A 25,737-nucleotide genomic window follows, 5' to 3' on the forward strand; every position below is an offset into this window, starting at 1 on the left:
ATTATAATTAGATGCTCTGAGAAGGGTGAACTCTCAGTTACAATGATCTCTCAAATAAAGATACAAAGACTAAAATAAAATAATACAAATGATATTTATAGCATTTTGAGAGAAAAATAAAAGAAAAAACACTAGTGAGAAGATGAATAAGTTTTATAAGCTCCAATCACTTTATTTCCATCCATTAGTCTCTCTAGCGTATCCTTGAACTAGACATCATTGACATCATCAAAACTATTTTAGATATTTCACAAATTAATCTCACTAATCATTTTTAAATTCTAAAGAAGTTTTTCATTATCAAAACATTTTATCAAAAGTAAAACAACAATCTCTCCATTTTTTACGACAAACCCAAAACTATTATTACAAAACTATTCGAATTTCTTTGATGATTACTAAGACATGCTTGGCTAAGGCCTGCTTTGTTATCCCACAACAAGCACTAATCTTTATGACTTTGTTAGGTTGTTCCTTCTTTAATGGTACTTCCACTAGATGATCAACTAGCTTAGTAGTATTGGGCTTTTATGGACCTTTAAGATAAAAGCTGGTAGCCACCTTCAACTGTTGATATACTTTTAAGGTCTCTTCATGCTTAGATTTGATTTCTGTCATGGATCTACATTTCTTTCATGCTTTAGCCTAATTGATGAGGTTGACGAGGTATAGAATGTTGAAGTTGATGAACATTTTTTTTTACTAGGGAGTCCCTAAACTTTATTTATTCAATTTCATTATTATTGCTCATTCCCTTTTTTTCATATGTCATTATTTTTTTCTTTCTTTTCATGTCAATAAATTAAATTAATTATCTTATAAAAAAATTCTAATTTTTAATTCAATAACATGCTTGAGAGAGAGAGGGAGAGAGAGAGAGAGTTGGGGAGAGTCTTTGGTTTTTGCATAAAATGTGAGGTATGGAAAGATGGGGAGGGAGGGGTATGGTTGTCATTTAAACGGAGCAGCGCAGTGGTGGCCGTGGCCGTGGCTGTGGCTGCGGGCCTGTGGCTGTGGTTTCCTCCGTAAGTTTGTGAAAATTTTATTGGTATTTGGTGTTTTTCCTCCATATATCCACTCTTTGGTGCAAGGGTACGGATTGTGTACGCGGGAGATTAGACGTGCGTAAGGGTTTAGAAGAAAGACATGGCAGAGGAGAAGCCAAAATCCAGTGGTGTGTGGCCCACCGTCAAGCCTTTCGTCAATGGCGGAGCCTCCGGCATGCTGGCTACCTGCGTCATCCAGCCCATTGACATGATCAAGGTACCTTCTTTCTTCCATCTATACACATGTTTTATGCTTTGGTTCTGAAATCTTTCGTGATTTTGCTCTTTTGAACCCTTTCAGACCTTGGACTAATTCTTATATTCATGTTTCTTTGTTGCAGTTCTGGGCACTTAACCTGTTTTCTTTTTATGCTTTTCTATTAAACTTCTTAGAAATGCTTCGCGTCAGACAGAAGTTCTGTTTCTGTGTAGCTAATAGTTCTTTTGTTATGTACTTGGAGGAGCGTTGGTCCGGCGCTTCCGGACATTTGAACTGAATGAAGATGTTTTTGTTTCTAATTGTTCGGCCTCAGCATCAATGTGGGCAGTTGGTCTCCGTTATATATATGTGTGTGTGTGTGTGTTTCGTTTTTGATAACTAAATGTCAATGTGCCGACAGGCATGTTAGTTGTTAAAAACTGAATTTGTCTGCGACTGGGACCCATAATAATGTAATTGCGCTGATTTTAACAGTGAATTTCTTTGGTAATGACAGGTGAGAATTCAGTTGGGTCAGGGATCAGCAGGCCAGGTGACGAGGAGCATGCTAAAAAATGAGGGCATTGGTGCCTTTTACAAGGTTGGTGTCTGCGAATTGATATTTTATCTTTCTTTTTTGGCTATACTTGGCTTCTTTGACCTTCCTTTAGGAATATTTCTAAAATTTGGGCTGGTGGATCATATGTACTTGCTTGGACTTATACTCTGAGGTATTTAGGTGAGAAAAATATCAGCGGGTGACTGGACTTTTCCATTTCCCAGTACAGATCCGTTTGCTATGCTCTTGGTTATTTATTTATTTTTTAAAATATTTTTTGTATATGTTCATAAGTACTTAACTTTTTTCATTTCCTGGAAGTAAAAGTAATGTAGAGTTGGAAAAACTATGATGTAGCCACCTGTTTTTAGCTCAAATGACATAGAAGTGCAATGAAATGAAGATTCAGGGAGGCATACAAATAATTCTATATTTTTAAGTGGCTGAATAGTATTAGGGTCCTCTATGCCCTAATTTCTTTGCTATCGTCTGTTATCATAATTCGACATATCTCTGAAAATAAATTTCCCTCAAAGAGCTGATCGCTGGCTCCCGTCCAGGGATCCATAATCTACTAATTCCACTTAGACTGATTTTAACAAAGATAATTTTGGGTTTTCTTACTCCGCATGTGTCATGACCCCAAGAAACCCCAAGGATATATTAGTAATACATGTCATGTGTTTTCCTTATTAGTTGCATTTTTTGCTGTTGTTAGCATCTTCAATTGTAAGCCTATAAATAGGCTTGAGTAGTTAGAGGAAGGAGCTTAATGAATGATTTGAAGTCTCTCATTTTCCCTCTCTCAATTCTCTTAGTTCTCTCTCCTGTCTTCTTTTTTCTTTCTCAGTTCTGTCCATTTTGTTCTTCCCTCCCTTTCTACCCTATCTACCTCTAATTCTTAGCAAATTCCTTCCTAGACCCTAAGCAAATCCTAGGGTCGTAACATTTGGTATTAGAGCTATCATCCTCAGCGATTTTCTCTGTTGAGTAATTTCAACAACTATTGGCGGTGAATTCTGGCCATTCTAGTTCGACTTTTGAGGTGCATCAGAGTAGCAATTCCATGAAGTTAATTAAGCAAATCAACAAAGAGAATCAATTCTCAGGAGACTGTTACGAGTTTTGATTGAGGTGAGCAGCGGCAAATCTGAAGACACCACTTGCGTGGAAGTGGATCGAATTGGCCAGAGTGTAAGCGACTTCTGGCAATTGATCGAGTAGCGATTTAAATGGAGATTAAGGCATCGAAGAGAAGTAGATCGGAGCCGACATCAATTGCAATTGCTTTCAGTGACGAACTCAGATCAGGTAGGCAGAGGAGTTACATAGCGGAAGCGAGACAGTGGACGGTGATTGGGTGGCGACTCCACTGGGCAATTTGATTCGCATTGATCGGGGTAGAAAGCGACTAGTTGGAAGGTAGAATTGAACTCGAATTTGAATGGAGAAGCCGAGCAAAGAAAACGTTAGTCGGAAGTGAATCAGATTTGAAAGGCGAAGCTGAGGCACGACTGAAGCCAGTGTTATTAAAGGCACGCCTAGGGGCAAGGCGCACCCTGGGTGCCTGAAAGCCTTCCAGGCAGGCGCAGACCAAAAGGCGCGCCTCAAGCACACCTCAGCCCAAGGCGCCTTAGGCAAAGGCGCTCGCCTTGGGCCTTTTAGTTGTTTTTCAAGCTTTTTATTTCATCGTTTGTTACTTTATTTAATTTTTTACTGTTTAGGGTTTAAATTTATTACTTCAACTACAAATTTGACAATAAGTAAAAATGTTACTACTTCAAATGCTCCAATTGAATTTGAACTAGGTGAAGATGGATAGGGAGAATTGAACAAATTCAAGGCATGCAATAACAAAATGCAACATTAAGTCACCAAAACAAAGAAAGATGCAAATTCAAGTCTAGTATATTACCTACAAAAAAAATATATGAAACTATCATCACACTTCTAAACCATAGAAATCATCCAACAAGAGGAGTAGATGATGTGGAATAAGATATTAGAGATGATGCTTCTAATGATGAAAATATAGAAATGTTTGGTAGAGTGGTTTTTTTTAAACATGTTTGTTAAAATATTATTAGAAGTTAGGACCTATTTTATACATTTTTCTTCAACTATATTTTTATTTTATTTTATTTTTATTGACTTGCACCTAGTTCCACCAGGCTCGGGCCTCGCCTTGTGCCTTGCGCCTTAGGCTCCAAGACCCTTGTGCGCCTTAGTGTGCCTTGCGCCTTTAATAACACTGACTGAAGTAGAGCCTTGGGTGATACAAGAATTCAAGGGAATTCCAAGCAGCGGTCGAAAACGGTCCATAAAGGAATTTTGAGCAGCTAGATCAACGTGATTCTCCCAAGCGACTACTGTGGATGATTTCAGACGGAATTTTGGTGACTTGGTAAAGTGAGAGTCGACGATTCACAAGAAGTTGCAATGAGAGCCAATCAAACTCTTAAGAAGCTGAAATTTGGAAGGTGACAGTCCTTAGCTACTCCATCGTAACTAAGGCGGAGGTTTAGGATTATAATTTCAGCAAACTCGCTGCATGTGGTTGAGGCGGTCGGGAACGAAAATTCAGATCTAAGTTGCTGCATGTGAAAGGGCAAGTCAACGAAATTGAGAGCCGGCGGCTTGAATTTTGAACTCGAACTCAAAAGGGAAGTTGATTGTTCGTTGGCTGGAACTCAAGCAGACATCTATTGAGACAAAATTCTCAGGTGAATTGCAGAAGCCTGCTATTTCTTGAAAGCTGATCGAAGCTATTTAGGTAAGAGATTTTCGAAAGTAAGTGCGCAACAGAAGTTCAGTTTCAGTGTTGCACTACGGAAGTAATTGCAAAGGGGAAGTGTGGGGTTCAAAAGTTGCGTGGCAGGTTTTCGAAACTGCTTAGAACAGGTTGTCTGAAACCGTTCAGAGCAAGTAGATTGTTTGAGGCGGAGTCGACAAAGGATTTGGAGGCTGTTGATCATTTTAAGAGGCTGAATTCGGAAGCTAAGGAATCCAAGGTAATGCAGGAGGCGATGACCCATGGCCTGAAGGACAATGCAGCCAGAAGAGAAAACACGAGGGAGGATATAGCTGCCTCTCAAGAAGGAATGTAGAGAGACTTGGAGAGGCATCGGAAGATGATGGAGCAACATGGCCAGCGGATCAATAGCATGCTCAACATGCTGTCTTCGCTGCCTCAATTCTAACTATCATCGAATTTTCCTCCCCTGGCAGTCGTTGATCCAATTCTGCCCAAACATGACACCCTCCCTATGACCTATGGCTTCCAAGGGGCAAAGGAGCTACCGGCCTTGAAACCGGAAAATCCAGGTAAGAGGTTCATCTTCCCTCACTCCCCATCACGCCCCAATGCCTAGAGAAGGGAAGGGCAGGGGGGACTGATCTTGCTGGAAATTTACGCGACCAATTTGAGAAGAAGAAGAACATGACTAAAGTGATAGAGGAGTTCAACAATTTAAGGTAGGAGGGATCGGTGGCAGATTATTGGGTTAAATTTGAGGAGATAAGGCCTCTAATGTGGAGTGCTCAACCAACCCTGACGGAGCACTATTTTGTTTCAAGATTTGTTAGTGGGTTGAAGGATAGATTGAGGTTAATAGTCAAAATGATGATGCCTGCAACCGTGAAAGAGGCGGTCGAAAAAGCAAGGTTGCAGGAACTCACCTTGGAAGCCATCTTTGGGAAGTATGGGCTGCAGCCTAACAGATCTATGGGGAGCAGCAAACAGATTGAAGGAGCCTCTAAGGCTGCAAAGTATGACCAACAGGAATCCGAGGAAAATTTGGAGCTGGACCAGCCAGTTGTAACTGAAAACTTCAGCAATAAAGAGAGATCGGACATGGATATCAGCGAAAATCACAGCTTATATTTGCAGGAAGCTGATGGAGTAGCGCAGGAAGATGAGGATGACATTGCAAATAGGTTCCATGCCAATGATGAAAGACAGCCATGCAACGAGGACTTGGACCAAAGGAAGAAGTAGGAGGAGGTTGTGGACTTGCACAACCCTGCAGCTGCTGCGAGTGACAGTCTTTCTGTTACTTCAAAGGGTGTAGATCAGTTACAAGTGTTAACTCTAGTAGAAAAGGAGCCATTGAAACTAACTAAACAAGAGAACAGCCATGTGGTTCAAAAGATGAGGGAAAAGGAGGCTGCTGCCACACGGTTTAGGATTTCGGATAATGGAGAAGGGATAGTTAGCATGGAGGTCCTGGAAGTCTCTATTGAAGATAAGGAAGGAGAAGAGGTTGTGAAGATGGGAGAGAATATGACTACACCAAGGAGTTTGAAGATTACAATAGTAAGGGAATCGGTGCTTTAATCAAAGTGAATGCCCATTGAAGTACAATTCAAGGTTGGTTAGAGATTAACGGAGGCTGCTTGTGCTTGGAAGAAATTTTTGTTGAGGGGAGCAAGACTCTTGCTGTTTGGTTTATTCCTCTTTTAGTTGGAGAGCTGCAATGTCGAAGCAGATTTTGGCTTGCAACGAAGCTGGAGTTCCTTTCTATGATTGGAAATGATATGGTTGCAGCAATAATGGATCAATTGGAACCATTCTCAATGGAAATCAGGATGAGGGGGATGGCTGGTCTTGCTGTTGCAGCAAGTCATAGTATTGATGTTCTTGAAGAAAAAGACACGGAAAGGCAAAAGAGAAAGAGGATAAGAGATGAGAACGAGAACAAGCAAAGAAGAAACCAAATTGTTAAGGCTAGAATCGGCTGAGGAATGGGGTCAACAGCTATCAATTCTTGAGGACAAGAATTGTTTGAAGGGATGGGGATTGTCATGACCCCAAGGAACCCCAAGGATATATTAGTAATATATGTCATGTGTTTTTCTTATTAGTTGCATTTTCTGTTATTGTTGTTAGCATCTTCAATTGTAAGCCTATAAATAGGCTTGAGTAGTTAGAGGAAGGAGCTTAATTAATGATTTGAATTCTCTCATTTTCCCTCTCTCAATTCTCCTAGTTCTCTCTCCCGTCTTTCTCTCTTCTTCCTCAGTTCTGTCCATTTTGTTTTTCCCTCCCTTTCTGCCCTATCTACCTCTAATTCTTACCAAATTCCTTCCTAGACCCTAGGCAAATCCTAGGGTTGTAACAGCATGCTGGTAGTTATTTGAGAATTTTGTAGGTTTTGTTTAAATTGTTCACTCTTAAAGCTGACAAGGTCAATCTATTTGTCAAAGTTAAGAAATTGTAGGTGACCTCTTTGGTTGTAATGGTTTTGTCTAGAGTTGTGATTAGATTATCTTTCTAATTTCTGATGGTTCAAAGTGGAAAAACAGAGAAAAATAAAATCTAAGATGAATAGTCTGCTTTGCTGAAAAGAAGCGAAATACTGAATAAAAAAGTATGCCCTTGTTGTCTGTGTGTGTACTTTTTTGGTTTCTCTCATTTTAACCTCTGTCCACCAGAGGATAAAAATTATCTTCATTGCAGCATCAGGATATTGTTCTGAACTTGTCATTCTCTAGAAATATTTGTTATACATAGTTTCCTGCTTAATTTTGATCATTCTTGAGCAGGGACTCTCTGCAGGGTTGCTTAGACAAGCTACTTATACGACTGCCCGACTTGGATCTTTTAAGTGAGTTTTTATTGATCTACTAACATTAAATACCTGTGTATTATTTATCCAAAGTTTTGGTTTGTGCACTCATTCTTCATTACTGAAAAGCCTACCATGTTGGGGGTGCATGATAGTCAAAATGTGTGTAAACTCTCACACACACTCACCGTCCCTAACATCTGAACAGATATGAAGTTAACTAACAAACTGAAGAAGTTTATGTTGTCTAGGTTTCCCTGATTTGCTCATTATTTTGATTTTGGTTACTTTGAGATGCACATTTCTGTTTTTCTTCTCCCTCCCTAATTCTACTCTCCTTCTATATATGTAAGTGCGCATGAGTATCTCAAATGTTGTTTTGAATTCCAAATTCATTTTAATTGACAAGGATTGTACGTCAACTATCATTAAACAGTTTCCTAACTTATGTAACAGCAACTAACAATTCAAGTAGAGAAACTGTGTTGGCACTGCTGGAGGAACGTGTAGAAGCAGCATGACAAGCTTGGGCAATAAAGTGCTATATTGATGCAGGAGCAAATTCTTTGTTTATTAGTATTTTCTTATTTTTAATTTGTTTAATTCTACTTAGTATTTAAGTTATTAGGTTTTAAATTCGTTTTTATTTATTAGCTTAATAAGTATTCATGTGACTAGCATGTGACTAAAAAAAAAAAAAGATAAGATTCCTAAGATTATATGGATTCCTTGTGATCAAGGACTAGGATTCCTATGTGATCATGGATTAGGATTTATTATAGCTGTAACCTAGTATAAATAGTCTTTTAAGAGACTTTGTGGGCAGCTGTTTTTATTCTAATTCAAAATTTCTGGTTTTCTTAAACCCTAATTTCATATCTTCATTCCAGATTGGATCTTACACTGTTTTCACACAATTTTTGCTATTGTTTTTGCTGATTCTTTCTCCCATACTGCATCAAAGTGGTGTCAGAGCGAAATGATCCTATAGTTGTGTGTGTTAGGATTTTTAGTTTTGAGCCATGGTTGGATGTGCTAGAGGACGTGGAAGAGGCAATCAAGCCCGAGAAATAGAATTGGCTGCTATATAGTGTATGATTGCAGATTTGTCGCAAGCTGTGCATGCTTTGCAGTGATGGGAACATGTGGGAACTCATATGGAGATTCCGGATTTTGACATGCAGGAAGGTGGTCTTGAGGGAAAATTTGATGATGGAGATGATGAAAACCCCTTTCATGATGCTGGAACTGCAGATTTCGTGGCACGAGGCAGATTGGAAGAGCAGTCAGTTCGAGACTTGATTTGTCAGATGGTGGAGTCAAGTAGAAGTTGCTGATTTTTATTCTAAGACGCATGCCAAGGGCTATTTGGATTGCAGAAGGCTAGAAGCAGATGTTGAGCATGAAGTAGACATTGGAGAACCTCTTTATGATGGATATGATGAAGATGAGGAAGAAATTGACTTATTACCTGTCCAAGGCAAAAGTCTTGTTTTACAGTGAGTTTTATCTACTCCTAAGGTAGTGGAACAAGAAGATTGAAGACTAGAAGCTGAAACTAAGGATGAAGAAGATATTGGAAAACCATTTATGATGAATATGTTGTTAAGGAGGAAATTGACTTATTACCTGGACAAGATGAAAAACATCCCCGAACTTACAAAATCTCATGGTTCTTGAAGGATAATCAAATACAAGTCACTTCGCGATCTTTGGTTCAATTTAACATGGGCGATGTCTATAAGGATAAGGTATGGCGTGATATCTTACAAATAGATGCTTGGGTTTACAATCAATCTCAAATTTACTCCCATTTTATTGAAGCATACTTAATTCAGAATTTGAAAACTGGGTTCTTTCATATTGATCCTCATTGTATAAATTTTTCTATTTATGTAGGTGAATCAGTCATCTATGATGGAAGAGATTAAGTTTTTCATGTAGGAGTGAATGTTGGATCTGTTTTATGTAGTTTATGAGGAAGACACAACAAGGGTTATGTGCAGTCTCATAGATTTAGAATCACTTCAGCTCCAAAGGAGCTCTGTCACCCATTAGGAGATTTCTGCAATTTTTCTTGGATAATTTGATGAACCAAAGACCGGATAAACAACAAAATTTGGTTGTAATAAGTGAGGATTTGTTTGCCATAGAACAAGATCAGTCATTCTGGTTTTTTGTCTACTTTTATCTTAGGCCAAGGGTTTCTTCGACACTTGAAGGTGTAGGCTATGCCCTAGATCCAGGTTTCTCCTTTCAAAGGATTGTTGCACCTTATGCACAGGAGCTGTTGGATTTAAAATAGCAACAACTCTTTGGAAGGCAAATTGTTCAAGAAATACGGAAACAAGCCAATGGTGCTAGAGCTAGATCATATCCATGCCTGATGTACCCGGAAAGACGAAGCAGGTAAAGCGGAGCCGGGGAAAGAAAAAAGACCCTTTTGGCCCAGCTGAGGGAAAACCACTCGGCATAACCGAGTGGCCTGCCCCACCCGGCATAGCCGAGTGGCCAGGACCACTCGGCCTGACCGAGTGGCCACGGCCACTCGCTACAACCGAGTGGCCAAGACCACTCGGCGCCCCCCATTCGGCACGGACGAATGGGGGGCCGCTCGGCCCTGCCAAGTGAGGGCCACTCAGCCATGCCGAGTGGCCCACATCTCACTCGGCCTAGTCGAGTGAGGTCCACTCAGCTAGGCCGAATGACCCCCACTCGGGTGGAGACCAAGTGGGGGGGGTCACCTGACACCCTGCCGGGTGACCTATTGTGACGATCCAGCCCATGGCCGCCATCTTGACTAAGCAAATGGGCCCCGAAAATTTCGAAACGGGCCCCGAGATTCCCGCCGAGAATATCGCGAGATCTCTCTCTCTCCTCCACTATAAATATAAGACCCGACTTTCATCACGGGGGACGCTTTTTTTTTAGCAATAAAAGTATAATTTCCTCATTTTCTCTGGAGATTCTGACTTAAGCATCGAAGGGTTTGCGCGGGGACCCCACCCGCATCCTAACGGTGCTCTCGTTTTGTAGGCCACTCGGTCATCAAGGTCACTCGTTCATCCGAAGCCACTCGTCACTCTCAGGTCACTCGGTTAAAGGCCACTCGTCACCCTTAGGTCACTCGGTCATCAAGGCCACTCGTCATCCTCAGGTCACTCGGTCAAGGCCACTCGTCACCCTCAGGTCACTCGGTCATCAAGGCCACTCGGTCATAGGCCACTCGGTCATTTTGGGTCACCTGATCATTTTAGGTCACCTGATCATTTTGGGCCACCAGATCATCAGCCCTATCAGACTATCAGATCTGGATCTTTATCAGATCCAATTGCTTGTCCAGATTCTCATCAGCAAAGATACGACTCCCAAGACTCTTGCGTCTCTCCTCAATTAAAAATAGATTGTTGTATTTTGGCAACAACAATTGGCGCCGTCTGTGGGAAACGCAAGACAAAAAGTTAACTTAAGAATGGCAAACACTCGGGGACACCGACGAACTCTCTCTCAAGGCGTAGAGACACGCCTGCCACCACGAAACTCTCAGCAACAGGGAGCGCCTCCCATTATTCACAATTCTCAGCAACATCATCCTCCCCCTCATAACGCTCAAACGCAAGGAGCTGATCGCTCCATTTCTCCAAACCGACAGATGGGGGATCAATCAATCCCACCTCCACTTAACATGGGCTCAGGATCACTCCCTATTGATCAAGCTGGGACCTCACGACAGCCACCACGTACGGTCCCGTGGGAAGAGTATGAAGCATTGAGACAACAACACGTTGAAGGCATGCAAGCACTACGAGACATGGCTGGTGTACTCCAAAGTATGATACCCGGAGGGACGCTGCCAGATACTCTAAAAAAGTTTATGCCACCTCTTGAACCTCAACCCGAGACAGGGGCTGATTCCTATCAAGAGGCTACTCCCGATTCACATTCACGATCTACGCCTCCACGCGAGGGTAGACCCAGGTCACCACCTCCAAGAAGGATCCCTCATTCCGTGCCTCGAAAAAATGAAAACCCAAGAATTGAAAACAGGACCAAAAGCCCTCAAAGGCGGAGGTATCACGAAACAGTGGCCAGTACACCAACAAGACATGACAACCAGACGACAGCTAGTATGCGTGATGACATGAAAAGAGTAGTAGAAGAGGTGCTTGAGAAGAAAAAATTAATCCCGGCAACAGAAGAGCACCAGCATAGAAAATGTCCTTTTACTGCAGATATATTAGAAAGACCTCTGCCTCGAAAATTCAAGATGCCTCAGATCACCCCCTATTCCGGCAAGGATGACCCATATGATCATGTTCAGAATTACGAGTCGCTGATGATATTGCACGGATGGGACGACGACTTGATGTGCCGAGCATTTTCCTTAACGTTATCAGGACATGCTCGAACATGGTTCAACAGCCTTCCAGAAGCCTCTATTTCATCATTTGGGCAGCTTAGAACAGAATTTACCAAGGCTTTCGTGATTAACAGTAGAAGAAAAAAGGATGCCACCTATTTACTCAGCTTATGACAAGGGAATAAGGAATCCTTACGTCAATTTGTGGATAGATTTCGCAATGCTACTCTTGAAATCCCAGACTTGCCGGCTCAAGTGGCAGTATCTGCTATGCTCCAAGGGACATGCCTCGCCTCTCTTCAAGAATCACTTTCTTTAGACCCTCCAACATCCCTGGCCGATTTATTTGTCAGAGCAAACCGATATATCCTTCACACTGAGATTATGAGGAACGTGGCGGGGAAAGAAGACAAAGAAAGGAACGTGAAGGGAAAGAAGAGCCTATTCGACGACAGGAAAGGAATAGAAGACCAGATGTACCAAAACTTCATTTTAATCATTATACTCGGCTCTTACAACCCCGATCAACTATATTAGTTGCAATAGAGGGAGAAGGACTTCTTAAACTACCCCACAGAGTTGACCGCCCCATGGGAAAAAATCAGAGAGAGTATTGCAGATACCATCGAACCAGAGGGTATTCCACTGACCACTGTAGAGAATTGAAGAATCAGATTGAGATGCTCATTCGTGAGGGACACTTGCAAAGATATGTGAGACACGAAGAAGAAGAAAACAGGGAACCCCAGCAAAGGGGAGATAGGCGTGATGGGCATGAAAGGCCAAATCCGAGACAACAATAGAGAAGAGGAGATCGTCGACAAGATACTCATGTAGACAATGAACCGACTCAGCAGGCCATTCAAGTTATTTCAGGTGGGGAAACCCTAGGTGGGGACACATCAGCCTCCCGAAAAGCATACGCCCGTCAAGCCTACCAAGTTAACTCAGTAATGGAGGTAAGAGATGATGAAGAGCAAATCACCTTCGCCCCAACCGATCGGGGTGATGTAATACTCCCACATGATGATCCCATGGTTATTTCAGTAGTCGTTGCCAAGCACCCCATCAGTAGAATTCTGGTAGATAGTGGCAGTTCTGTCAACCTGATCTATTGGAACTGTTTTGAACAAATGCATTTATCTCATGACTGGCTGAAGAAAGTATCCTCACCTCTATATAGCTTCACTGGAGAAGCAGTTCCAGTTGCAGGATCAATTCAGCTGCCTATCACATTAGGTGAGGACCCCCAACTCGTAACTCGACAAGCAAATTTCATGGTGGTTAAAACCTCCTCGGCAGCATATAATATGATCTTGGGACGCCCGTTACTCAATGATCTAAGGGCCGTGGTATCCTCGTGCTATTTATTGATGAAATTCCCCACACCCGTCGGAGTAGGACAAGTTCGAGGAGATCAAAAGAAAGCCCGAACTTGCTATGTATCGTCCACAAAAGGGAAAAGAGCTGAAGAAACCTTATCCATAGCCGAGAAAGCCATACATAAATCCTTGGAGGAAGGAGCCGCACGTAAACCTCAACCTGTTGAGGAATTGGAAACAGTACATCTAAGTGAATCAGATTCAGAGAAAATAGCGTATGTGGGATCCCAGCTTCCAGAGCATACGAAAGAAGAAATTGCAAGATGCCTGCGAGAAAATTCAGACGTATTTGCTTGGAAACCGGAAGATATGCCAGAAATCAGTCCAGAAGTAATATGTCACCACTTGAATGTGGACCCCTAATTCAAGCCGGTCCGACAAAAGAAGCGAAACATTGCGCCTGATAGACAACACGCATTAGAAGAAGAAGTTGACAAATTGCTAAAAGCGGGCTTCATTCGAGAGGTATTATATCCAGACTGATTGGCCAATGTTGTTATGGTCCCAAAACCTAATGGAAAATGGCGTGTCTGTGTGGATTTCACCAATCTAAATAAAGCATGCCCCAAAGACTCATACCTGCTACCACGGATCGACCGTCTTGTGGACGAAACGTCTGGATACCAGTTCTTGAGCTTTCTGGATGCTTTCTCAGGGTACCACCAAATAATGATGTACCCCCCGGACCATGAGAAGACGTCATTCATCACTGAAAAGGGGACATATTGCTACCAAGTCATGCCTTTTGGACTCAAGAACGCCGGAGCCACTTATCAACGCATGGTGAACAAAGTCTTTAAAAAACTGCTGGGCGACACAATGGAAGCATATGTTGACGACATGATTGTGAAAAGTCGAAAGGACGAATCCCATGTAGAAAAACTAGCGCAAGTGTTGGGAGTCTTTAGACAATACAAGATGCGGTTGAATCCAACAAAGTGTGCCTTTGGCGTACAGTCTGGAAAATTCTTGGGATACATGATCACGCAAAGAGGAATCGAAGCAAACCCTGAGAAAATACAGGCAATATTGGACATGGAACCACTAGCATCAACTAAGGAAGTTCAGCGATTGACAGGGCGAATGGCAGCTCTTGGACGTTTTCTCTCCAAGTCAGCCGAAAGAGAGTTACCCTTCTTACAAACATTAAGAGCAGGAAAAAAGTTTGACTGGACGGAGTAATGCCAAAAGTCGTTTGAAGCGTTAAAGGAGTATTTGAAAGAAGTTCCCCTATTAACACGACCAGAAACTGGAGAGACATTGTACTTATACTTGGGGATAAGTGATGAAGCCATAAGTGCAGTATTAATCAGGAAAGAAGGACAGGTGGATCGACCAATATATTATGTCAGTAAGGTATTGCAGGGCCCCGAGACACGTTATCCAGTGGCAGAAAAAATGGCATTAGCACTGGTAAACGCATCCAGAAAGTTGAGGCCATACTTCCAAGCTCATTCGATCATCGTACTTACAGATCAGCCCTTGCGAAGTATTTTACAAAAGCCCGAATGTTCCGGTCGCCTTACCAAATGGTCCATCGAGTTAAGTGAATATGATATCCAGTATCAACCTCGACAAGCTATAAAAGGACAAGCGCTGGCTGACTTTATTGTAGAATGCACACACTCCGGTAAGGCGACAGAAAATAGGCAGGAAGAATGGTTGTTGTTTGTTGATGGGGCATCTGGTTCACAAGGGAGTGGTGCTGGGATAGTACTCGTATCCCCCGATGGAGAAACGTTTGAGTATTCCCTACGGTTTGCTTTTCCGAGTACCAACAACGTAGTTGAATATGAAGCATTAATCGCTGGAATGAGGATAGCAAGAAAATTGGAAGTAGCACGATTGGTTGCTCATAGTGATTCTCAGTTGATTGTGCAGCAGTTTCAGGGACAATATGAAACCAGAGAGTAGATAATGGCCCGATACTTGTGCAAAGTGAAAGACCTAGCACAGACATTTCAGAGTTTTCAGTTAACACAAATAAACAGATCACTCAATGGACATGCTGATGCTTTATCTAAACTAGCGTCCACTAAAGAAACAACCGGAAGAGCAGTATTTGTTGAAATACTTCATCAGCCGAGCATTGAAGAAAAAGAAATATCGTGTGTGGAGACAAGAGTGGATTGGAGATCGTCCTTCTATCGTTATCTCACTAATAATGAATTATCAGATGATCCACAAGAAGCAAGAAGACTTAAGATGCGGGCTTCAAGGTTTACCATCATAGACAGGATATTATATAAGCGAGCTTACACTACACCTCTTCTCAAATGTTTAGGCCCTCAAGAGGCCGAATATGTCTTGACAGAAGCTCATAGTAGAATATGTGGAGAGCACTTGGGAGCAAGAGCCCTAGCAACCAAAATCTTGAGAGCCGGTTTCTTTTGGCCCACATTAAGGTCCGACGCGTTAAAGAAAGTCAAATCATGTGACAAATGTCAACGACACGCTCCAGTCCAATCTGCCCCAATATCTCAGTTGCAACCTGCGTTCCAGCCTATACCATTCGCTCAATGGGGTTTGGATATTCTGGGACCTTTTCCTCAAGCGCCCGGGCAAAGAAAATTTTTAATAGTGGCCACTGACTATTTCACCAAATGGATTGAAGCTAAGGCATTGGCTACTATTACGGAACGAAAAGTGGAGGCAATGGTATGGAAAGACATTGTGTGCCGGTTTGGGATACCAAGAATTATCGTCACGGATCATGGGAAGCAATTTGACTGTGACTCCTTTAGAAAATTCTGTAACGACGTAGGAATTCAACTAAGATTCGCTTTAGTAGCGTATCCCCAAGCTAATGGGCAAGCTGAGGTCAGTAACCGAACCATATTACATGGCCTAAAAACCCGACTTGAAGGAGCCAGAGGCACATGGGCCGACGAGCTGCTCACCATTTTGTGGGCTTATCGAACAACTAGTCGGGTAGCTACGGGAGAAACTCCATTCAATCTGGTATATGGAACAAAGGCTTTAATTCCCATTGAAATTTCAGCTAAGTCCCCAAGACTGATGGTATATGAGGAAGAGGATGGCGCAAGGAATTCTGAAGCGTTGCGAGAAAATTTGGATCTGATTGAAGAGCAGAGGGATAACACTGCCATGAAGATAGCTGCATATCAAAGAAGAGTAGCCAGTTATTTCAATTCTCGGGTGAAGAACAGACCCATGAAAGAAGGAGATTTAGTACTTCGAAGATCTGTTGTAACCAACGCGCTAAGGGATGATGGAAAGTTACGAGCAAATTGGGAAGGGCCGTACCGCATTCTAAAACTGCTTGGCCCCAACACTTGCATTTTACAGACTCTTTCAGGAGACACTATGGGGAAAACATGGAATTTGAACTATCTGAAGTTGTATATGAACAATGTATCTGAGAAAATATCTGCAATAACATAAGTCCTAAATGGGACCGTGGACGTAGGCGCATTTGGCCGAACCACGTAAAAACGCTTGTGTGCGCATGGTTTGTCATTTTATTTGCGGAAAAGAAAAGATCGAGCCCGTTGTCCCGCCTATGGCCCGGCAACGAGGTAAAACTACGATCGAGCCCGTTGTCTCGCCTATGGCCCGGCAACGAGGTAAATTACGATCGAGCCCGTTGTCCCGCCTATGGCCCGGCAACGAGGTAAAACTAAGATCGAGCCCGTTGTCCCGCCTACGGCCCGGCAACGAGGTAAATTACGATCGATCCCGTTGTCCCGCCTATAGCCCGACAACGAGGTAAAACTAAGATCGAGCCCGTTGTCCCGCCTATGGCCCGGCAACGAGGTAAACTACGATCGAGCCCGTTGTCCCGCCTATGGCCTGGCGACGAGGTAAAACTACGATCGAGCCCGTTGTCCCGCCTATGGCTCGACAACGAGGTAAAACTACGATCGAGCCCGTTGTCCCGCCTATGGCCCGGCAACGAGGTAAAACTACGATCGAGCTCGTTACCCCGATAACAAGGAAAATACGCTCAAGCTCGCCACATCGTGCATGATCCAATAGCGAAAGAAAAGTGTTGGCCTTATGTCACTAAAGACAACAATAAAAGGATGAATCAAGCAGTAAATAGCGAAACACATTGGGTAGGACAAAGAAAAAACATTCATTGATAAAACCAACAAACAAACTACAACGAGAGGAGCACATTCGCCCGACAACAGCTGAAATCAAACCACAATGAGGGTCTACTCGCGGGAGCGAGACTTGCGAGAGGAACGCTTAGAAGATCCCAACGATGCAACAGGAATCCCAGGAGGATCCGCGGGGAATTCCCCTTCTTCAACCTCAACCGTTTGAGAGATATCTTCAATGGCCGCGCTAGGATCTTCTCCAATGGCTCCGGGGTCAACCACCATGCCTTCTTTGAAAGGAAACGGGTTCCAAGGGCCCGCCAAATTCTCCAAATCATCCACCGAGTAAGAATCCAAATAAGAAGAAGGACTCATGGGCTCGTTCGGTTCATACTGGCGCCAATCTACTTGATGAGACTCCTCAACCTCTAGAGTAAGGAAAAGTTCAGGAAAAGTCTCTCCCGGACGTTGAGATTCCAGATGGGCGCGTGCTAGATAAAACCCATATTTCAGAAAACCTGAAGCATATTTTCCTTTCCTATCTTGACAGTCGGTTGAGAGACGATATTCTTTCACTGCTTCAGCCCGAATATCCCGAGCATCCTTCCGACTTATCTTCAACTCTGACAGGCGTAGAGAATGTTCCTGCAAAAGTGCCTCGTGTTGCGCCATCAAACCAACATTCTTGCGCTCTTCAGCTTCTAATTGAGAGCGTAAGTCTGAAATTTCCCCATGAAGACCCAAGGTACCAACAGAAGCCTCGGACAGTCGATCCTCCATGCGCCCAATCTCTGCCTCTACATTCTTCTTCCCGAGCTCCGCCCGACGAGCACGACCCTTTAACTCTTGACGCTTCTCATTCCAAGAAAATTGGCGCTTCCTCCAGTCTGACATTTGGGCCTCTACTTGTTCACGATAGGCCCTGTCCCTAGCATTAGAGGCAACTATCCCTTGAACCCCTTGCACCAGAAGTTGCTCCACTTCATCCCTAGTCTGGGCATAATTGCCACCGATAAGTCGTCGTTCATCTCGAGGGAGAATGGTGGAGTAAATGAGGTGAGCGCCAATCCCTGGTTCAGTGACGGAGTCTGTTTCCAATACCCCGGGGGAAACTTCATAGTCTCGACTAGTAAGCTTTGTACCATCCCCGAGAATCACAGTGTGCTTCACCTCGCCCGGAAGAGGAAGTACAGGAGGTGGTCTCAATGCTTTCTCCCCCCCAAGACGGTGACGATCTTTCCTGTTAGGAACTACAGGGTGGCGACATTCTTCTTCCACCCGAGCCATATCGCCAGCAAACCGAGAAGACGAGGTTCGCCCCCCTCGCGAATTGGGAGCAGAAGATGGAGGGTCGACGGCCTCTTCATGAGAAAGAGGAAGAGATGGACTTTCTGTGTGAGAAGGAGCTTCGGCACTCAATTGGTCACTTCTGGGACGACGTCGCCTTTCTACTCCAATGGGAGAAACACCGGCAGGCCTACGTGACCGAGGAGGGCGAGAACTTGTAGATCCCTCGGCACCATGTGTAGAAGTCCCAGCTGTTGTTACAACACGTGCCTCCTCCTCACGCTGGCGTCTACGTAACTCCATCAGCCTATTCAACCCAGCCATTTCTGCAAAAGTCAATGCAAAGCAGTTAATACGGAAAAATGCAATAATGGGAAAAGAAAAAAGGAAGGCAATGTCAAAAGATATTCTACCCCCAGGAGTGTTTTCCTCCTGAGGATCAAAAGGAGGATGCGAAGACGATTCAGGCATTTCCATCTCCTCCTCCTCGACTCCTTCCATTTCCTGGTTAGATAGCGTAGAAGACTGAGGAGGAGCAGTTGGCGTCACGACCCCCCAGCCCGCGATTATGAAATTCTCCACCGTCAAGAGGCTCATCAAGTCAACGGGGCCTTGTGCCGTTAACATTTCTACTAGGTGACGATACACGCCCCGAACTTCCTTGCAGGGAGGAAACCCTTGGCTGGCGTCTTGATGATTCCAAAATAAAGGAGCATCCCAATTAGGTGGAGGTTCTATCACTACCCACCGTTCTTCAAAACGATTAATCTTGTTTGGAAGAGCAATGAACAACTCTAAGCCCGACACCTTCTGGAGCGTGTAAAGGGCACGATCCTTGTTGGCTTTTCGCAGTCGATAGAAACAACTGAAAAGTCTCAAGGAGGGGACGACGTCCCTCAGTCGACAAAGTACAGAGAAGCCGACCATCTGAGCCCAACCATTAGGATGAAGTTGAGCGGGAACAATCTTGTAGTGACGCAACCACGCCTTTGCAAAGGGCGGAAGAGGAAAGCGGAGTCCCACCTCAAATGAAGCAAAGTGAAGACCAAGGGAGCCCTCGTCTACCCGAGAGAGGTCCGGCTCATCAAGACGGGGGTACCTCACCATAAATCCAGAAAGCGTGGCGTCATAAACTTGCTCATAGGCCCCGTATCGAAGCCTGGAACTCGAAGTTGTAGGAATGTGCGCGGGGCCGGGAGGTGATGCCGGTCTTCTCCTCGACATATTAAAGAAATACGAGACCGTTACCTTGTCACAACAGGAAAGACGGAAGGTCACAGGAAGCAAAACACCTGCACAAAAGACAAAGAACATCAGTACAAGGCAAAAGAAAGAAACAATTGAAGGAAAATCAAGTGACTAAAGGCATAAAAGGACGAGGGAAGGCCGGAGCCACTCGACCACAACCCAGTGGGGGGCCACTCGGTCATGACCGAATGGCCTCAGTCGAGAACAAGGCCACTTGTCATCCTCAGGTCACTCGGTCAAGGCTACTCGTCACCCTTAGGCCACTCGGTCATAGGCCACTCGGTCATTTTGGGTCACCTGATCATTTTGGGCCACCAGATCATCAGCCCTATCAGACTATCAGATCTGGATCTTTATCAGATCCAATTGCTTGTCCAGATTCTCATCAGCAAAGATACGACTCCCAAGACTCTTGCGTCTCTCCTCAATTAAAAATAGATTGTTGTATTTTGGCAACAACAATGCCAATAGAATCCAATGGATGGAGGAGTTTGTGAACCAACTTGAGTTGGGAGACCTGAAACTTTGAGTTCAAGTTCTTGATATGAAAGGGCTCGTTCCCGATGAGGCAATCCTTTCCTGTCTGGTGATTGGGCAAACCTCTAACAAAAAGTGCTTGGATATCCGAAGAAGAGTTGCAGAAAATTGATCCTAGCATTTATGATCAACACCTCCAAGTTTTCTCGTCTGAACTGAGTTTGTTTTCTACACAGGGAGATTGATGCAGGAGCAAATTCATTCTTTATTAGTATTAGTATTTGTATTTTATTTTTATTTGTTTATGTCATGATCCTAGGGTTTATCTAGGGTTTAGATTGGAATTTGGAAGAATGCGAGGGGAAGTTAGACAGGAAGAGAGGGAGATAACAGCAAGAATAGAGGGAGAAATGCAGACAGAATAGAGAAAGAGAGAGAGAGAGAGAGATTAGAGGAAAATGAGAGGGAATTTTAGAGAGAATCTGAGAGAGAAGTCTGGAAATCAATTTTCATTCAAAACTGTCTTCTCTAACTAACCTAGCCTATTTATAGGCTTTACAGCTGAAGATACTAACAACTACAGCAGAAGAGTGCAACCAAAAGAGAATTACATATAATACGTATTACTATTATATCCTTGGGGATCCTTGGGGTCTTGTCAGTTTAATTCTTCTTAGATTCTTAAGGTTAGGTTTTAAATACTTTTTTATTTATTAGCTGTAATAAGTAGTCATGTGACTAGCATGTGACTTTTGAAAAATATAAGATTCCTAAGATTAGATGGACTCCTTGTGATCAAGGATTAGGATTTATTATAGCTGTAACCTAGTATAAATAGTCTCTTTTAAGATACTTTGTAGCTAGCCATTTTTATTCTAATTCAACTTTTTGGTTTTCTTAAACCCTAATTTCATATTTGACCTTACACTGTTTCCACACAATTTTTGCTATTGTTTTTGCTGATTCTTCCTCCCATACTGCATCAAATATGTCCTTGTGAGATGAATTACAAAGGGAGCTGTATTTTCCTAATCAAAGCACCACCTTTGTCTTTATTTGGACTTGTATTAACTTAATCCAGATTTTATAAGTAAGCAACACAGTTTTTACTATCCAATTTTATTTTTACCCTTATATAATATACAATCTGAATGATCTGCATCTTATTTTATTTTTCAGTGCATAATAAGAAGAATCGTGTAACTGAACTTGTATTTTCATTTTCCTCTTGGCCATGCCCCACCCTTCTACATATACAAATATACACATATACATATATATTGGGGGGTGCGGGCGGGGATTGGATAGGGGATTGACTACATCTTAAGAGCTTAATATTTGAAAAACTAGTGGTATATTTGCATGTATTAGTGGAGAAGTTTTATTAGCTAAAAAAATAATAATAATGGAGAAGTTAAGTAAATATGAAACCTCCATACGTGATGTAAGACAGTAGGGGATGGAGAAGGGAACAGAGACAAGAGAAGAAGAACACATGCAAACATAAATACTCACAAAAACTTAGTGAGAGCATTTGAGAGGGGGAGTTTTGAAAAATCTAATCACATAACTATCCTTCACGTTATATGTCCAAACATAAATAAAAAGCATACCTACAAATACAAGAAATTATAGAACAACCCTAAACATAAGACATCCTAAAATCTACTCGTACGCGTATGATAAACCCTAAATATACATGCCCACTTGGCCAAAAAGCAAGATGATCATCAATTTTTTTGAAGAAGTTGTGAAACTCTTGTTGTACCTTGTCACTACTTAAGGCTCTCAACTGTAGAGATTTAGAATCTAAGAATCACTTTCCATTTGTCATCATGTCCACGAAAGTGCTTAGGGTAGTGGAAAGGCCAATAGTCATTACAAGCCATTCCAATAAGCTATTTGGAGTTTTAAAAGCTATTTTCCATTAATCTCCACTCCTGAGTAGGATTTGATGATAACCGCTTCTCATGCCAATCTTAGAGAACACCACTGACTTAACAAGTTGTTCCAACATTGCTTCTAGCATTGGAATTAAAAATCTAAACTTAATTGTGATTTATTGATTGCTAGGTTGTCTATGCATGTTCTCCATGACCCATCCTTCTTTTTAGCATGTAGTGTAAGCACGATACATAAGGACTTCTATTCTCTTGCATGAATCCTCTAGTAATTAAGTCTTCCACTTGGTGGCGAATTTTAGACCTATCCTCTGGTGGCACATGAAGTTTCATATCACGATCAATAAATAGGACTACCTAATAAAATATGACGAGCATCCATTTGTAAAATATCATGCCATGCCTCATCTCTGTAGACACCACCCATGTTAAATTGAACCAAACATATTAAAGTGTTAGGTATCTCACCATCCTTCCAAATCCATGAGATTTTGCAAGGTTGGAGATGTTTTGTATAGCAATTTTTAATTTTTCCACTGTTCCCTTCAACACAGTATTCTCCATACTAGAATTATCGACAATAACATCACAAACATTTTCTCCACAAGATACCTTAGTGAAAAATATGCTATGACTTCTCCAATCTTCTTGTTCTACCACCTTAAGAGTAGATAAAACTTGCCATACGGCAAGACTTTCACCCTGGACATGTAGTAAGTCTAATTTCTTCCAAATCTTTGACATATTCATCATAAAGGGGTTCTCCAATGTCTTCTTCGTGCTCAGTTTCAGCCTCTAGCAAATTAACTTGACATTGAAGACTAGAATAAGAGGCATGATAAAACTCATGACAGTTGGAAACATTGAATGACAGATTGTGTAGAGTTGTTGCTAGCACCCTTTGAAGCTCCAAAATGCATGACTTCCTTCCCTTTTTGGTTGTAACTTGAAGCCCCAAGAACTCTAGGGCTTTCCTTCTAAAACTATTGTTTGTTTGGTCCTTTCTTGAGGCTCTTTAGGCACTTTTCCAGCCTTGGACAGCAGCTGGAACCTTGGGACTTGACTTAACAGTCCCTCAAATCATTAAAGGACACCTAGCAACATAATAAGCTACCCTTTTTTCAGCCATATAATCATTAAAGGACACCTAGCAGCCGCTGTTCATTAAAACTAATATAATAAAAAAGTTTTCAAAACCTAGTAACTTAAATATTGACCACAACTACAAATTAAAATAAGTAAAAACACTAATGAGCAAATAATCTGCTCCTGCATCACTATTATTACATGATGTTAGTTGTATATTTATATATGTGGACTGACTAGTTGTGTATACGTTTTTATGCAACTAATCTATTAAAATGCAGACATTCTATTTGAAATTTTGAATACGAGTCCAGCTATATGAATTTTCATGTTAATAAGAACTTGGATCCATAATCTGTGTAAGAGAATTTCTGTTCGATTATTGGAAATTCCAGCAGTGGACAAATAGCAGTAAAGTCCATGTATTTGTTGGCTTATTCTAAAGATTAAGAAACAGAGGGGTATAGTTTTTTTTTTTCCTAAGCCCACGAGGTCAAATCCAAGTGTTCTTAAATGCTTTTCTGTAAAACACAATTTGGAACTTAAACCCTTTCCTGGTTTTGTTACATGTAGGGCTACAATAGATGGCATTGTGAATAATGAATATGAATCTTTTAACGTAAATGTGGATTTTTTTTTCCCCTATCATCTCGTGTTAGGATTTTGACAAGCAAGGCAGTTGAGGCCAATGATGGGAAGCCCTTACCTCTGTATCAGAAGGCTTTGTGTGGGCTAACTGCTGGAGCAATTGGAGCATGTGTTGGAAGTCCTGCAGATTTGGCTCTCATTCGGATGCAGGCAGATGCTACTTTGCCTGCAGCACAACGCCGGAACTACACAAATGCATTCCATGCCCTCTATCGGATTGTTGCAGATGAAGGAGTTTTGGCACTTTGGAAAGGTGCAGGGCCAACTGTAGTCCGAGCGATGGCACTCAATATGGGAATGCTTGCTTCATATGACCAAAGTGTGGAGTTCTTCAGGGATTCTCTTGGTTTTGGTGAAGCTGCTACTATTCTAGGTAAGACTCCTTGTCAGATAAAATGCACAGTTTTAAACCATTGAATTGTTTATGCTTCTATCATTTCTGTTTCCTCGAGTACTTTTGAAGCACAGACAAAAAAAACAAAATATTAGTAATACAAAAGTGATATAGCTGCAACTAATTCTAGAACATTGAGCATTTATTTATAGATCTAAAATCATCTGTAGATGTACACATGAAATCACATCTTAATCAGAAGATGATACATAAGGATATTCCTCTAAATAAGATAAATCTCACTTAAAATCGAATTTGACAACATCATAATTACAGTCAAATTCGAAGTCATAATCACGATCAAATTAGGAGTCCCAATCTCAGTCAAATTTGAATTTCGGGTTACAATTGTAACAAAGTTTCCCAAGTTAATGGAATAGCTTAGGGGTGAAAGAATTAATTTCCTCTGCATAATTCTTTCTAATTGCTAAAATCAGATGCCGTTACAGTTGTACTCGCCCATATCTAAAATTTCTCCCACAATAACTGCTAATCTTAAGGAATAAGAAAAATCTGATCGAGATGCACCATTGGCACAACACCATGGCTCTCAAATACAACAACAACAACAACATATCCAGCCTTTATCCCACTCTATGGCTCTCAAATAACTTGCTATATTTCTAAGACTAAGTCAAGTTCTCCATCACATGATGACTACTAAATTTTTTTATTTTCAAAACAGAAAATGCTGAAAAAATAAACAAAACAGTGACATAACATATTACTGTTTTGCTAATGAGTAGGTTGTGTATTAAAGTTTTATACTCCTTGGGACCTTGAAGAATGCCTTTTTTCCATACCAAATTGTGATGCACATAGTTGTTTAATGTTACAGGAATTGTGTAAGTAGATAACGTAATGTAATGGCATTCTTTTCCATTTAGGTAGTTTAGTTTGCGTGTTGTTTCTTCTGTTCAGGGGCCAGCACAGTTTCAGGCTTCTTTGCATCAGCCTGCAGTTTACCCTTTGATTATGTGAAAACGCAAATACAGAAGATGCAACCTGACGCGGAAGGGAAATACCCTTACACAGGTTCTTTGGATTGTGCCACGAAAACCCTAAAATCTGGAGGACCCTTCAAGTTCTATACAGGATTTCCAGTATATTGTGTTAGAATTGCCCCACATGTCATGGTTGGTACTCTCTGTCTCCCTGTCTTTCTGCCTGTCCCAAGGGGATGGATACAAGTTTGGCTCTAAGTTTTGGATGATGTGATTTTGCAGATGACATGGATATTCCTGAACCAAATCCAGAAGGTGGAGAAGTCTATTGGATTGTAGAGTTGTTTCTTCAGATATCTACGGGCGTCTCAGTTGGGATGGGAGTCGTTTATCCTTTGGGTGGTGGTTGGTTGTATTGTATTTTTCTTGGTAGGTTTGGTTCAAACCCTCAAAAGTCAAACCATTGCTTCAGAAATATATATATATGGGGTGAACTAATACAAGAATTATTGTATTACATCTCAACTCAACTGTGGGATTTCTTGAATAGGATTTTCCATGATTTTTATTTA

The 25,737-nt window shown here is 42.0% G+C and overlaps 1 protein-coding gene across 1 annotated transcript; it reads left to right on the plus strand.

The window, feature by feature from the left end:
* The first annotated feature begins 945 nt into the window (after nt 1-945).
* Nucleotides 946-25,737, plus strand: LOC127811167 (mitochondrial dicarboxylate/tricarboxylate transporter DTC). Its single transcript, XM_052350876.1, has 6 exons — nt 946-1,263; nt 1,763-1,846; nt 7,349-7,410; nt 23,839-24,200; nt 25,143-25,357; nt 25,448-25,737. Exons 1-6 carry the CDS (start codon nt 1,147-1,149, stop codon nt 25,502-25,504), a joined length of 897 nt encoding a protein of 298 aa, XP_052206836.1. The 5' UTR covers nt 946-1,146; the 3' UTR covers nt 25,505-25,737.

Source organism: Diospyros lotus, chromosome 1 (genome assembly GCF_014633365.1).
Source record: "Diospyros lotus cultivar Yz01 chromosome 1, ASM1463336v1, whole genome shotgun sequence".
In the NCBI taxonomy this organism is placed as follows: Eukaryota; Viridiplantae; Streptophyta; class Magnoliopsida; order Ericales; family Ebenaceae; genus Diospyros; species Diospyros lotus.

Excerpts from the sequence above, each read along its gene's own strand:
- LOC127811167 (XM_052350876.1), top strand. The coding sequence starts at position 1,147 with ATGGCAGAGGAGAAGCCAAAATCCAGTGGTGTGTGGCCCACCGTCAAG. Across the intron at positions 1,264-1,762 it reads AGCCCATTGACATGATCAAG|GTGAGAATTCAGTTGGGTCA; the intron begins GTACCTTCTTTC and ends TGGTAATGACAG. Across the intron at positions 25,358-25,447 it reads GAATTGCCCCACATGTCATG|ATGACATGGATATTCCTGAA; the intron begins GTTGGTACTCTC and ends GTGATTTTGCAG.